Source organism: Lissotriton helveticus, chromosome 11 (assembly GCF_964261635.1).
Source record: "Lissotriton helveticus chromosome 11, aLisHel1.1, whole genome shotgun sequence".
Classification (NCBI taxonomy): domain Eukaryota; kingdom Metazoa; phylum Chordata; class Amphibia; order Caudata; family Salamandridae; genus Lissotriton; species Lissotriton helveticus.
Window position 1 is genome coordinate 215,652,626 of NC_136072.1, and position 16,344 is coordinate 215,668,969.

The 16,344-nt window shown below is 46.1% G+C and overlaps 1 protein-coding gene across 1 annotated transcript in view; it reads left to right on the forward strand.

The window, feature by feature from the left end:
- LOC144792503 (arylacetamide deacetylase-like) overlaps positions 1-4,410 on the forward strand; it is a 79,669-nt gene extending 75,259 nt beyond the window's left edge. Inside the window, exon 5 of the mRNA XM_078667553.1 lies at positions 2,516-4,410. Coding sequence (XP_078523679.1) covers positions 2,516-3,124 — 609 coding nt within the window. The 3' untranslated portion in view covers positions 3,125-4,410. The remainder of the gene's footprint in view (positions 1-2,515) is intronic.
- The last annotated feature ends 11,934 nt before the right edge of the window (positions 4,411-16,344 follow it).

Genomic DNA, 16,344 nt, shown 5'->3' on the forward strand with positions numbered 1-16,344 from the left:
GAGAAAGCTCAGAGCTTGAACAATTTGGATTTCACACCCAGGGAAGTCCTCTTACTGGCCAGATACTTTTGGAACCTTCGCCTGGTCAGGATTTCATCTTTTGTACTTAGTCTTTTTTTTTTTACCTCGGAATCCATCAACAGGACAAGGATGGCTGCAGATTTTAGCTGAGGAGGGCTCTATGAGGCTGGATATCTTCTCTACAAGGTCCTGCTAAACCAGATTTGAGCTGCAGAGACACTCTAAGCAGGAGAAACCTGAATTTTTAGCTCAACTGCAACAGACTTTGGGCGGATCAGCTTGACAGGTGTGTCCCATTACTCTGGAGGTCTTCAAGTTTAAACATTTTCTATGTTTCTGTTTGGTGGTAAGATAAGTCCAATCAAAGTCAAGAAAAATATCCCTGGACAAACTCCTAGGTAACTGCACTCACTCTACTTACACGTGGTCACACTTAATTCACTCAGTGTGTCCCATGGGGTACTCGTTAAATATAGTTCCCAAACTAAAATGTAACATTTACAGTCTTTTTATTAAAAATCATATACAATTCTCCTTTGCAATAGGAGACCAAATTATATTTAAAATTTCTGAAAAAATATTGTTCTGAAAACATTGAACATAGGAATATCTCATACAGTGCAATAAAAAAGATAAAATTAAAATACAGTCACAATCCTAATTGAACATCAACATTACACAAAGATATAAAATCATGTGACATAGTCTAATCATTGAGCATAATTACAACATACATAATCAAATACAAAAAAGAAAAGCAAAAGAAACCCCTTCGTCTCTATTGATCATATGATGTTACAACAGGTAAAGTATGGAAAAAAAGGTTATTTAAATACAAAATATATTTTACATTACATATTAAGGTAAAATATTTAAATATATCTAGTTGAAATGTAGAACAAAGGATAAATGCCACAGCACTATTAACGTTTTTAAATAACTCTGTAATGAATTTATATTTATAAAATTACAATAAAAAAATTCTACAAATTAATTTTTTAAATAACCCGATAAATTTTAATATGCTTTAATAGCTATTATAAGTGATTATAGAATAATTGTAATTCGTTGACATTTTATAAAGTTAAGTTAATTTTCACTTTAAAAATGCTTGTTAAAATATTTTACACTTTAATATTAAACATGTACTATTTGTATTTGTATTAACATTATATTAAATGTATATATATTGTTATCTATTTAAAGTAATTTGATTTAATTGAACATTATTTCCTATGGATTTTTTTGAGTCTCTACATCATTATTTTCTATGGCATGGTGTTGCAGTACCAGTGGTCATATGTGGCGCTGGACTTACTAGTACTTTGGCAGCAGTAGCAACTACACTCATAAATATGACTCTACATCCTTTTTTTAGGGGGTGGTACATGTGAGATACATTTTGAGCAACTTTACACTCAGAATTTGTGAGTAGTCAAACAGTATTAAACTTACTCAAATGTTGAAGTTACCTTTGTGAATCAGCCCTTCTGTCAAGGTACATAGGCATGGAAAACATTTATAAATGTACATACATGTTGAGTTAAACATAGTAAATGTGTACCTTATAGTGGTTGTTAGTATTCCACACTCAATATTGCTGTAAGTTAATATCTTGCATTCAGTTTTGTGGAAAGGTACATCTATTTTGTCACCCATATTCTCGCACAGAGACCTGACTTTATATATATACACCAAGGTATCCTACAAACATTCCAATCCAAATGATTCCTATTCCAACTAATTTTTACTTAATCTTCTCTGCACCTGCTCTACTTGCAGATCAAAACGCCATACATTTTGGAAAGGTAGGAGTATCAGAATACTCTTAACAAGAGACCATCTCACCTTATCAAATAATCCAGATTGCACCATCTCTTCTTTCAAAAATATTCCTTGTTCCAGAAGATCAACCCATTACCTTAAGATCTCAATCCTTTGTGGAACAGACCTGTTGCAAGATCACATACAATTAGGATCCCTCTTACTTTTTAAATTATGTCTATTGCTAAATAATTTCCTCAATGTGGTTGGATGTGTGCGTGTGGGCCAAATATTAGTACTAATCTTTGTACAAAAACTTGCAGTAACTGGAGAGCCCGTCTATTGTGCAAAAGAGTCACTAAAAGGGCGAAAATAAAATCAACAGCACAGGCACTACATTTATTTCTAATAGTTTGTAAACTCTTGGGTGAGACTCAGTACCATTTTCTATCAGTCTTAGTTCCTGGCATTACTCTCATTGTATTTAAGCATGTTAATATGAGTTATAGCTTTCAGTGAATAGTTTGCCTTAGGTAGAGAATAGTTGGATAAGAACATGTGCAGCAATGTATGAACCACTTGTTTTTAATTATGTTTGTACATAAGACATGTATCTCTTTTTAGCACTATTGTTGTGTAATAAAGCATTTAGTATCCTAATACCCATTGATTTATCTGTCATGAAGATAGGCTGGACTCTAAACAAATTGCAAAAATATTGTCTTTACAGCTACAAGAGGACAGTGAAGTTGATGTTAAGCCTAAAGTTCAATCTTTGATCTACCCTGCACTGCAGAACATTGACCTGGACACCCCATCATATCGCGATAATAGTGACATGCCTGTTCTTAAGAGGAAAAGCATGGCCAGGTTCTGGAGTACATACTTTGCCACTGACAAGTCTTTAATTGAAGCCATGGAATCCAACATACATATCACTTCAGAATCAAACAATCTCATTAAATTTGCAAACTGGAGTAACCTCTTGCCGGAAGACCTGAAAAAAGATCATGTTTATCACAGCCCAAAAGATGGAAGATCAGAATTTCTGAAAAAGTATCCTCAGATTACAGATCCAAGGGCAGCGCCGCTTTTGGTTGATGATGAAAAATTGAGCAAATTGCCCCTAACATATATACTTACCTGTATGTATGATGTCCTAAGAGATGATGGTTTTATGTATGCAGCGAGACTCAAGCACGCAGGTGTGCAAGTTATGCATGACCACTATGACAATGCATTTCACGGTATGCTGGCCTTCATTACCTGGCCGACACACCAATCACTGGGAATGAGGATGGTCAATAACTACATTAAATGGTTGAATGACAATTTGTAAAGAACATTAATTAGGAAAGTGCTTTTTTGGAAAATACGATTTTCACACTGAAAATTTTCAATAAAAAAAGACATTTGAATGAAGAAGAAGGAATCCGATTAGAGGTTGTATTAGTAGGTTTGTCAATGATTTTGAAAATAGTTTTCTACAAATTATGAATAAGGTAAACAATTGAAATTTAAATCTCTTAAAGTATAAATATCAAATTATTTTTCACTTTTTGCTTCACATTACATGCTGGGCTTGGTGATTGCAATGTGGTAAATGATTTACGATAACTGCCTAAGAAAAATATGTGCATGGTATTGAAAGCTGGTACACTAAAATATGATTTTGCCTAATGACCTTTTGTACAATCATGTTACCGTTGGGGAAAAATAGTTTCGACATTACAATGCAGGGTTTGTACTACGTAACACTGGCATGCCTTATTTTAGAAATTAGGCAATAGCATATTTTTTAGATAATGCATATTTATAATATTTTCTTTCTCCCTCCTCAAGTTTATTATATTGTACACAGAGAAATACAATAGTTAAATATTTATTTTCTTTGTACTAGAAAATTTGACAAGTAACCACAGACATCTGCAGTTTATGAATGTAGGAACTCACCACTTCCTGTTTTCAGGTTTTTGCGCTAATGCCGATACATGGCATATCAATGGGACATAAAAAGGCAAAGCAAACAGCAAAGCCTCTAGCTCTGGTTTGTAACAGAAAGTATCACTTCATTGCTTCATGCATTTATGTGTGTGTGAAGGTTTTTGTTGTAAAAATGACCAACTAATAAAGAGGCACGTTCAGTTACAAGCTTGCACGATGAACTTGGGAAAAGCTTGTTTATGAAACAAATGTAATTCAGCACTATAGTGAATCTACTTCCAAACATTGTGATTGTGGCTACTGTCATCAGGGTGATTTGAGGACTGTATCAAAGAAAGAAAGGATTCCGAGCTATCAGCATTTTAGTAACAGTCGGGACAGAGCAGCTAATTTCTTCTTTTAAATTGTCAGCCATTAAAAGGGCAAGGTTATGTATGGCAAAGCACAGGAGTGGCTTTCAAGGTATCGAAAGTCACTTGTGAACAAGAGTAAATCGGATTGGGCAAAAGTAGTTCCATGATGTACACTGCACACTGCACTATTGATTCATATCAATTCCATAAGCTTTATTCGGTTATGATAAAACAACCATAAAAGCACATATAAAACATTATTAAAAAGCCTGTACAAATGATTTAGTTAATGGTATACAATCATGACTATTAAAACAATTTAAAACAACATACTTTTCCTTACATCAATTGATCTTAAAATATATGTCGAAACAGATATCTGGCTTTCGCAATGTAAACAACAGACTCATAGCAGCATTCGTAGTTAAAGTGCAATATTTTTTAAACAAGGGTTTAAGGAAAGCAGTACGGAGGTTCAAATACAAGCCACATATAAGGAGAAAGTGCAAAGTGCTCTGTTTTGTATGTCCATCACATGGGCAGGGGGAAGCTGGATACTTTTTTACACAAGGGAATGCTACCAGGTGATGGACGAGGCCTAATCTCATTCTTGTGAGAACAAATCGATGTGATGATCTTGTTACCTGGCATAAGTATGGTTGGAATCCCTCAATTTCCAAATATGAATTATAGGACTTGCAAGTTGTTAAATGCCCGTTACTTTTTTTGGGCGATTCATCTCATACAATATGGGGCATTTAATCGAGCCCTATTTTATTATCCACCTACACTGACACTGTTAAAGCTGCTTAAATTAAACTCTGCCACTAACAAACTGGACATTTACCTATGTGTAAGGAGGTGGGCTGCAATGTCTGGCCGAGCACTGCCTTAGCTTTTGTCAATGCCTTGTTGGGTTTCAAGAATGTCTTGAAAACGTTGTTTGCAAAATGCAACTGACCTCAATCTTCAACTCTCTAGAGGTGCAGATGTCCACAATGTTGTTAGTTTGCACCCTACAGGGTAGGACGGTCTTCATTCTAAATCAAAGTAATCAATTTGGACCATATTTTTCCGAACACCACAGTTGCTTCTTCAATTAGGGGTGGGGTCACAGCATCCTCTGCTGTGAGCAGAGAGGTTCTCACCCTTCTGCAGCTGACTGCATTTTTCCTATTCCAGAAACTGATTTTCTGATGAAGTTCCTTAGCAATAATGTTGGATTCCAGCAATATTAATGAGCGCCATTGTAGACTGCAAACCTGTCAGAATGTAACAAGCATTGGCAGAGGCCTGGCATGTTCTAGATCGATGCAGCTGTAGAAAAGGTCTTTCACAAGGATGCATTGCCACAGGACACTGAATAAGTAATGAGATGAATTTTCTTGAAAAGGCGTTCAGAATAATGCAGTACCACAACATGTTAATAGATGCCCTTTTTTAGTCAGATGCAACTGATGCAAAGGCTCTCAGAATGTGTGGTCCCTCAAGCTGTTACAAAATTTACCCCACAAGTAAAATGTGTTTGAAATGTCTATCACACAGCTGCAGAACTGCAAATCGTTACTAGATTTCCTATTGTTTATGTGACAAAAGGCATCACTAGACATTCCTCTTGAAGCAGATGCAACTGCATGAAAAGTATTACAAAAATCTTCAGCTCCACGGGACATTACCAAATGTCCCTGTGGAGTCAGATGTAGTTGCTTGAAAAGTCTTCCACAAAGATGTCAATCAATCAATCAATCAATCAATCAGAGCATTTGTATAGCGCACTACTCACCCGGAGGGTCTCAAGGCGCTGGGGGGAGGGGGTCCGCTACTGCTCGAACAGCCAGGTCTTGAGCTGCTTCCTGAAGGCGCGGTGGTCCTGGGTGAGGCGGAGGTGGGTCGGAAGGGAGTTCCAAGTCTTGGCGGCCAGGTAGGAGAAGGACCTTCCTCCTGTGGTGGCTCTTCGGATGCGGGGGACGGCGGCGAGGGCGTGGCTGGTCGATCGAAGCTTGCGTTTGGGAGCGTAGAAGTTGAGACGGCTGTTGAGGTATCCTGGTCCTTGGTTGTGTAGGGCTTTGTGTGCGTGGGTGAGGAGCCGGAAGGTGATTCTCTTGTTGACCGGGAGCCAGTGCAGGTCTCTCAGGTGTCCGGAGATGTGGCTGCGGCGGGGGATGTCCAGGATGAGTCGTGCTGAGGTGTTCTGGATCCGCTGGAGTCTCTTCTGGAGTTTGGCGGTGGTTCCGGCGTAGAGGGAGTTGCCGTAGTCCAGACGGCTGGTGACGAGGGCCTGGGTGACCGTCTTCCTGGTCTCGGTGGGGATCCAACGGAAGATCTTACGTAGCATGCACAGGATGTTGAAGCATGACGAGGAGACGGCGTTGACTTGTCTGGTCATGGAGAGGGAGGAGTCCAGGATGAAGCCCAGGTTGCGTGCGTGGTCTGTGGGTTTGGGTGCGCTGCCCAGGGCGGGGGGCCACCAGGAGTCGTCCCAGGCGGAGGGGGAGGATCCCAGGATGAGGACTTCCGTCTTGTCCGAGTTCAGTTTCAGGCGGCTGTTCGACATCCATGTGGCAACGTCTGTCATCCCTTCATGCAGGTTGGCTCTGGCGGTGGCGGGGTCGTTAGTGAGGGAGAGGATCAGCTGGGTGTCGTCGGCGTAGGAGATGATGTTCCGGTTGTGCTGGCGTGCGATGGCTGCGAGGGGTCTCATGTAGACGTTGAAGAGTGTTGGGCTGAGCGAGGAGCCTTGAGGAACGCCGCAGATGACTTCGGTGGCCTCTGATCTGAACGGGGGGAGGTGGACTCTCTGTGTCCTTCCGGCGAGGAAGGAGGTGATCCACTCCAGTGCCTTCTCCTGGATTCCGACGTTGCTGAGGCGCTGTACTAGGGTACGGTGGCAGACAGTGTCGAAGGCCGCGGAGAGGTCCAGGAGGATGAGGGCCGCTGTTTCTCCGTTGTCGAGCAGGGCTCGGATGTCATCTGTAGCTGCGATCAGGGCGGTCTCGGTGCTGTGGTTGGCCCGGAAGCCAGACTGCGAGAGGTCGAGGGAGCCGTTCGTCTCGAGGAAGGCGGCCAGTTGCTTGTTGACGGTCTTCTCGATGACTTTGGCCGGAAACGGGAGCAGCGAGATGGGGCGGTAGTTCTTGAGGTCGGTAGGGTCTGCTGATGGTTTCTTGAGTAGAGCGCTGAGTTCGGCGTGCTTCCAGCTCTCCGGGAAGGTGGCGATGTCGAAGGAGGTGTTGATGATGTCCCGCAGGTGGGGTGCGATGACAGCGTCGGCCTTGTTGAAGACGTGGTGAGGGCAGGGGTCTGTCGGAGATCCGGAGTGGATGGAGTTCATCGTGCGGATGGTGTCTTCGGTGCTGATCGGGGTCCAGGCGCGGAGGGTGGTGGAGGGGGGCGGTGGTTCGGTCGTGGCGTGCGTCGGTTGAGTGCTGAAGCTGTTGTGTATGTCTGCGATCTTGTTGTGGAAGTAGGAGGCGAGGGAGTTGCAGAGGTCTTGCGAAGGGGTGATGTCGTTGTTTCCGGCGTTGGGGTTGGAGAGCTCTTTCACGATGTTGAAGAGTTCCTTGCTGTTATGTGCGTTGTTGTCCAGTGGTTCCTTGAATGCGGTTTTCTTGGTGGCGCGGATCAGTTGGTGGTGTTTTCGGGTGGCGAGCTTGAGGGTAGTCATGTTGTCCGGTGTTGGGTCTCTGCGCCAGGTTTTCTCGAGTGCTCTGCAGTTCTTCTTGGAGCTCTTGAGTTCGTCATTAAACCATGGGGCTTTCTTGCTGCCGGGTCTGCTCGGCTGGGTCTTCAGAGGGGCGAGGTCGTCTGCGCAGTCGCTGATCCATTTCATGAGGTTGGTGGCCGCTTGGCTGGGGTTCGTTGTGCTGGTGGGAGGGTTCTTGCTCAGGGAGGTAACGAGCTGGTCTGCAGTGATCTTGTTCCAGCTTCTGCGGGGAACCTGTTGCTGGTGATGGTGGAGCGTGGTTCTTCTGAAGCTGAAGTGGACGCAGCTGTGGTCCGTCCAGTGGAGTCCCGTGGCGTGGCTGAAGGCGATGTCCTTGCTGGAAGAGAAGATCGGGTCGAGTTTTTGTCCGGCGTAGTGGATGGGGGTGGTCACCAGTTGCTTGAGTCCGAGGTTGGCGAGGTTGTCCAGCAGGGTGGTGGTGTTGCGGTCGTTGTTGTTCTCCAGGTGGAAGTTGAGGTCCCCGAGGAGGATGTAGTCGGCGGAGGGGAGGGCGAGTGGGCTGACGAAGTCGGCGATGTCCTCGCTGAATTGTGTGCGTGGTCCCGGGGGTCTGTAGATGAGGGTGCCTCTGAGGGTGGTCTTGGGGTTGACGTGGATCTGGAAGTGCAGGTGTTCGGCGGGTGCGAGTTTGTCGTCGGTGTTGGTCGTGATGCGGATGGTGTTCCTGTGGATGATGGCGATGCCTCCTCCTGTCTGGTTGACGCGGTCCCTCCAGATGATCTTGTAGCCATCCGGGATGGCGATGGCGATGTCGGGCGCTGAGGAGGCGTTCATCCAGGTTTCCGTGAGGAAGGCGACGTCTGGGTCTGTGGTGTCGAGCAGGTTCCAGAGCTCGACGGCGTGTCTGTGGACGGAGCGGGTGTTGAGCAGGATGCACCTCAGGTGGGTGCTGCTGGAGTTTGGCTTGGTGGGTGCTGGTGTGGCGTGGGTCCGGTTGCAGGTGAAGTTGCAGGAGTGGCAGCTGAAGGGTCCGTGGGTGCGTCTCGGTGTGGCTCGGCAGCAGCCCGGGGTTCGGCCGGTGTTGAGTGCGTTGAGTTCGGTGGCATCGTAGGTCCGTAGGGTCGGCTTCCGTCGGTGGGGGCCAGGGGTCCTGGCGCTGGGCGCGGTCCAGGCACGGACGGGCGCAGACGGGCTTACCTTTGGCGCACCTTCGGCGCTCAGTCGGTGCTCCCGCTGCGCGCATCCGCTGCGCGGTCGCTCCGGGGGCGTCATAAGAAGGGGGAGGGGTCTGCTGGTCTGGGCGATCGGCTGGGCCAATGGGCCGGTGGTGGGCGGGGCCGCAGGGGGGCCAGCGGCGGGAAAAAGTGGCGAGCGGGCGGCTCAGCAGAGGCTGGGCCGCTCGGGGGTGCTGGGGGGGCGACGGTGTCGGCAGGCAGGCAGGCAGGCAAGGAGGCTGGCTGGCAAGGAGGCTGGCTGGCTATCAGGTCAGCAGGCGAGGGAGCAAGGGGGTGACCCGGCCTCGAGAGGCACAGTGGTCACTCCCGCGCGCAGCCAGGTAATCCCCTTAAGAAGGGGGACGGGAGGGCGGGTCTGCTGGTCTGGGCGATCGGCTGGGCCAATGGGCCGGTGGTGGGCGGGGCCGCAGGGGGCCAGCGGCGGGAAAAAGTGGCGAGCGGCGAGCGGGCGGCTCAGCAGAGGCTGGGCCGCTCGGGGGTGCTGGGGGGGGCGACGGTGTCGGCAGGCAGGCAGGCAGGCAAGGAGGCTGGCTGGCAAGGAGGCTGGCTGGCTATCAGGTCAGCAGGCGAGGGAGCAAGGGGGTGACCCGGCCTCGAGAGGCACAGTGGTCACTCCCGCGCGCAGCCAGGTAATCCCCTTAAGAAGGGGGACGGGAGGGCGGGTCTTCTGGTCTGGGCGATCGGCTGGGCCAATGGGCCGGTGGTGGGCGGGGCCGCAGGGGGCCAGCGGCGGGAAAAAGTGGCGAGCGGCGAGCGGGCGGCTCAGCAGAGGCTGGGCCGCTCGGGGGTGCTGGGTGGGCGACGGTGTCGGCAGGCAGGCAGGCAGGCAAGGAGGCTGGCTGGCAAGGAGGCTGGCTGGCTATCAGGTCAGCAGGCGAGGGAGCAAGGGGGTGACCCGGCCTCGAGAGGCACAGTGGTCACTCCCGCGCGCAGCCAGGTAATCCCCTTAAGAAGGGGGACGGGAGGGCGGGTCTAGAGGTGCGTCTTGTGTCAGATGTAACTGCCTGATATGTCTTTCGCAATGCTTCAGTATTTCAACTAATTAATAGAGGACCCTCTCAAATCAGACTGTTTGAATTCTTTCACAGAGCTGCAGTCCTTAAAACGTTCATAAATATTTCACTCTAGTCAAATGCCACTGCTTGGAAAGTCTTTCACAAAATGACAGCTTCACTATATGTCCCTATTAAGCTAAATTAACTGCATACAGTCTTTCAGAAAGCTGCCGTACCTGCTCCTGTAATTACATGTTCCTTTCTAGAGAGATGCAACTGCTTAAAAAAGATTTCATGAAGCTGCAGTAGCACAGTATGTTACAAGATTCTCTACTAAGTCAAATTCATCTGTAGAAAAATCATTCAGAAAGGTTCAGTATCTACCACTGTTATTAGATGTCCCTCTAGGCTGAAAGGCACCTGTTTGAAAAGTCTTTCTGAAGAATGCCCTCTCAAATCAGATGTACTGTTTCAAAATATTTCACAAAGTTCCAGTTCCGCAAGAAATTACCAGACACTCCTCTCGAGTGAGATGCAACTGTGTGAAAAGTCTGTCACAATGATACAGAAGTGCAACACGTTACTAGATGTACTGTGGGAGGCAGGTGTAACTGTTTGAAAAGTCTTTCCAAATCTTCAGTATTGCAACACATTATTTCAAGTCCCAATCAAGTCAGCTGCAACAGGTTGAATTATTTCACAGAGCTACAGTCTTTCAAGACATTCATAGATGTCTCATTTTACTCAGATGCTACTTATTCTAAACTCTTTCACAAAACTGCTGCACTGCAAATTGTTCTACATATCCTCTCCAGTCGGATGCAACTGCTTGAAAATTCTTTCACAAATCTGCAGTTTCTCCGATGTTGCTAGATACCCCTTTTGAGTTATTTGCAATTACATGAAAAGTCTTTCACGGTGCTGCGATACAACACACCATTAATAACCTTCTGCCAAGTAAGAGGCAACAGATTCAAAAGCTTTTCAAAAAGCTGCTTCCAAGAATCAAACGCTCCCTCAAACGAGCTACCAACAACAACCGTTTGAGTTTATTGGATCCCCCTGTACCTAAACCTCCGTCCGAACGGATTACCTTTGTAAGCACATTCAGTACCAAGTCCAATGCCATACAACGAATAGTTAGACGACATTGGAAGCTCTTAAATGCTGGCAACAACAGAATAGAAGCCCCGCTATTTGCCTTTAAGAGGTCTACCAGTCTACGAGACAAATTGATTCACACGCGACCAAGTGATGTGCCGTGTAGACCCATTGGCACACTGTGGGATCTTCCAGCGGTTATAGGGCATCATCCATGTGGCACTTGTTCTGTGTGTCCTCAGACCACTCGTTCCCATGAGATAGACATAGGTCTAGGTGTTTTGTACCGTGGGTACAAAACAATTTCACTAATTGCAACAGCTCTAACCTTGTCTATCTCCTGACATGTCCTTGCAGAAAGAGGTATGTAGGGATGACGACAAGGAAGATACGTACCAGAATTTTGGAGCATAAGAGTGTTTTTAGGTGCAAGAAAACTGTATCTAAATTGTCCAAACACTTCTTAGACTGCAATCATCTAGAGACAGAATTTCTCTGGACAGTCTTGGAGAAACCACATATTCCCCAACACGTGGCTGACATCCCGAGGTTCCTCTTCATGAAAGAACAGAGATGGATTTACAAATTGACCACAGCTAGCAGTGGGTTAAACGATGAAATTCCATGGACCTTGCTCGAATGAGTTTCAGTATACCATCAATAAGTTACCCTGCTAGTGCTGCGACCTTGCCAATGGGGGGCGGAACGTGAGCGCAGATCATCAAGACAGTACATTTTGTAATATCTGTCTATACATATACATATACCGGTTCATCACTTAATCACACTATTAATTTATTTAGCACAAACATGATCTGTTGTGTAGACAGAAACGAGGTTTGTAGCAATGCCTGAGACACATGATGTAATAACAACTAGAGGCGTCTATCTTCAATATTGTTACCTTGCCTCGCGTTATATGGCTAAGGAAATACTGTAAGTAATGCCCCAAACTCTGGATAACAGATAACAATTATGTTGCTAATCGAGAATCTGCCCTTGATATAGGCGAGCGCAGCCGGCAAGAACTAAAATTCGTGATGCTCTGACGCGTTCTTGTAGTCTTCCGACAGCTCCCGCGATATCTTTGTTAGGAACTACACGTTCTGACGCGATGACGCGTCCTTGTAGTTCTTTCTTCTGTTGACCGGCGCGCTCGATAGAGAGATCATTGAGAACGCGATGGGGACAGTACTGCTCAGATTTTAAAATCGGCACAAGTAAGTTTAACGTGCCTTTTATTCTCTTTGTTGTGGGAGAGATGGTTTTGCAGTATGCGCTGTAAACGAACACGATCGAGCAAGCCCCGCCCCCTATACACTTTTATAAGCATTCGGAACACTGCCCTCGTTGCCTCCCTCATAGCTCAGATGAGAGCGAAGGGGCAACGACGGATAGGTGAGTAGAACACCTGCCGAGACTGCCGGCACAGGTAGCAGTTTCTCCCTTTTTCTAAAAAGCTGGCGCAAGCCCTATTAATTGTCTGGGTGTGCCATATACTGAAAAAGACATGACAAGATCTCTTCACTCTTGTAAGATTAGCTATCTAAACTTGTCATTCGTGCCCCCAAAAACCTATACACCAATGTACAAGTAGAATAGCTAAACAGTATAGTATATCTCGTTTTTAAACATAGTGATGCAGGGCTAGGTATGGTCCCTCGTCTGCTTTGGGAGGGGTTGGGCAACTCCAGCAGATCAGAGATTTGCTTTTAGCTCTAGGAGACTCGGAAATTTCAAGGGTGTAAATTAAGGAATCTAGGAGACAGATTAGGCTACTTTAGCCTGTGGTTTCTCCTGTTCACCCCCCTTGTTTCCTTGCCTTTTTTAGAGCGGGGCCTCAGCTTGTCCTGAGCAATGGACCAGGAGAGGTGAGGTTTGCTCCCTGTACGATGCAGGTCAGTATATATATAAAAATTTGAGTTACCTAGACATGGAACTAATGCCAACCACCAGTCTCTGTTTTGGGACTCACACATTCTTTGTTAAGTAAATTTTTGTAAATACTGTTTTTCTTTTTCCTTTGCGAATAGACACAACTTGTATTGCTCGTTACAGAGGACTCAGAACAACACAGTTGTATCCTTTGATTGATTTATTTTTTCACTCATTTTTGCAGTAGCAAACGTTAAGGACTGTGGCCCTGAAGAAAGCCTGGGATTGTTTCCCTGATGGGCTGAAACATGTTGGCCGTACACATGCAGTTATATAGTTAGGCTGCATCTTTGCACTGTTCTTGGTTTTAATAAGGGAGCGATCAAGTGATATTAAAATTGTGTATTGATCTTCTATCCTTTTTTATACTCACCACATTATATTTTGCACTGCACATGACTCCATCTTGTTCTCAGCTCAGAAGGTCTTCACTACATTTTTGAGATGTGATCCAGACATTCGTGTGAGAGTGATTAGTCTCAATGATCATGGGACGACATCATTCCAACGTGGATGACCAAATGAGAATATATGATCTACATCTGATATTGATTGACATCCATCTTCTCTCTGTATGGGTCTATTCGACATTTGTAGTGAATTCCCTTACATGGGCTATTGGTTGGTAATTTTTTGGTTAACTATATAGCACATAGCTTTAGAAAAAACCTCCTCACTCAGTTAGTAAGGTTTTTATCGATAACCCTGAGCACACTAGGCTCTATCAGAGACCCCCAGTGTGTGTTTTTAGCCAGGATCTTAAACATATAATTTGGAAAAGGCAATTTATGCTAGAAAAGGAAAAAAGGGGAGGAAATTGGGATTGAAAATATGGGAGCCAATATCAATTTGGAAAGAGGAAGTATAAGCCACTTTGTGGGTCTAATTGGGTGGATTGATTAGAGGTATATGATGATGGGTCTCTTGGGCTTGTATCAAGTTAAAGTGTTTTCTTTTTTTTTGTTATAGGTTAGTGTTAACTGTTTATTGGACATTATTTTATTCGTCCTGTATGTATTGTATATGTTTCTCTGTATATATTTTCTGTAGAAAATTATGACTGATGAGAATTTTCTCGACGATACGATGTTTAGGAAATTTGATTGTAAATAGCGATGTGCTCCACACCCCTGGTTTAGGGGGAAAAAAGGTGCTAAAAATCTAATAAAAATATATATAAAAAAAAAAAAAAAGTGGCATCCAGACCTGCTGTGTGCTTTCTTTCAGAAAAGATTTCAGCCAGTCCCAGGCCGAGCCCACGATGCCAATGTCTGAGAGCCATGTAAGAAGTAATTGGTGGGGCACCGTATCGAAGGCGGTAGAGAGATCGAGTAGCGCCCAAGCTGCTCTGCCGCCCGCGTCCAGACATTCCCTTATCGCCTCAGCCATTTCCACCAGTGCAGTCTCCGTGCTATATGATGCCCTAAAGCCAGATTGCGCCGGGTGTAGAACAGCGGATGCTTCCACATATGCCTTAAGCTGTCGAAAGACTGCCTTTTCGCACACCTTGGACAATGCCGGGAGGAGAGAGATGGGGCGATAACTGGTGGGTTTAAGCGGATCCAAGGAGGTTTTTTTAAGAGTGGCAAAAGCTTAGCCTGTTTCCAAGTCAGGGGTACAGTGGCAGTCTGTAGAGAAAGATTAATAATCGTAGTAACCTCTGGAAAGACCACCTCAGCCACCCCAGCCAAGACTCTAGCAAGGATCAGTTGGGGAACCCGACTTGAGAGATCCAAGAATGGCCAGTGTATCAGATCCAGCTATGGGCAAAACCTTCGTAAGAGGAGGTACTGAAGAGGTGGAGACTAAGGGCAGAAGAGAGAAAGAATCCCTTGGCTCCCGGAGTCCCGTCCCCGGGCTGTCTTGGATCGTCTGTATTTTTTCAATAAAAAAGGATGACAGCTCCTCACACCATTGTGATGAAGCTGGAAGGACTAATTGTTCGGCGCAAGGAGTTAGAAAGCTTCTAACAATGGAGAAAATCTCCTTACTATTGTTGTTAGCCTTGGCAATCCGCTCCACGTAAAAGCTACTCTTCGCCTCCCTAATGGCTGCATAGTAGTTGCTCTGGGCTTTACGGAGAGCAGTTTTGGCCTGGGGGCAATACTCCCGACGCCAGCGAAGTTCAAGTTTTTTGCAACCGAATATGAGAACCCTAAGAGAGTTTGAGTACCAGGGTTTAGATGGAGGTCGTCTTGGTCGTTTGTTTGACCGGAGTTTGGAGGCAGAGTGAGCCCCTTGGCTGATCCAGGAGGTAAAACTCTCAACCGCTCCATCAAGACCCGAGGCTGCCGGTGGGCACGAGAGTAAGAGGGCCTTAGAAAGGGCTGGAATGTCAATCTTCCGAACCGGCTTACTTTGGACCGTACCTAACGGGCCCATAGATTTCCCTATGATCCAGGAGAACCGGATCAGATAATGATCGGACCAGGTGACCTGAAAGGGGTCAGTAGCAGACAGGGCAAAGTTGAAACACACTAAATCAAGCGTATGGCCACCCTTGTGGGAGGGAGACTTAATCCACTGGATCAGCTGTGCCAGATCAAACAGATCCATAAGTTCACTTGAATCGGGGGCCTCCGGGCAATCTAAATGGATATTAAAGTCACCCAGGTGAAGGAAACATGGTAAGCGGAGGGCGCGGGGAACAATCACATCGTCCAGGAATTTCAGGAAAGGTCCAGAAGGACCAGGTGGGCGGTAAACTAGAGTGCCACCCAGTGTGTAATGGGGGGACATAACAATGGAGAAGTCAAGGGCCTCCCCATCCACTAGCCCCATAGATGGCTCGCTCAAGAAAGCCCAAATGTCCCTGAACACCACCGCTGTCCCGCCCCCTTCCCAGTTCTGCGGTCTGCTCTCACAATTTTGAAGCCCGCGGGGATGGCCAACTCGACCACAGGAGCACAGTGATTGTTCAGCCAGGTTTCAGTTATAAATAGGACATCTAAATTTCTCCCTCTCAATACGAGTAATGGAAGCTAGCGGTTTAATATGAAAACAGAATTGGCAGGTGGGGCAAGTCCTGTGAAGACTATGGAGGACAGCTCACTGATCCACCCCTTACACTTGGTGTTATCAAGCGCTAAATGTTCCTTACGACTGAAGGACCTCTGACTCTCCTGGGGCTCACCGGTGTGACGGGCAGCGTGGCTGGCGCTGGGCGCTCCCGGAGCGTGGACGGCCTTGCGCGCGTCCGCTGTGTGCTTGCTCCAACCTCATGATTTATACAATGAGGGTACCATCCGGGAATCAGGTGAGAGAGCAGGAAAAAGCCTGGTCTTCTCACTTTGACTCACCCAAGATGGCGGATCGGCACCACGAAGCTAAGA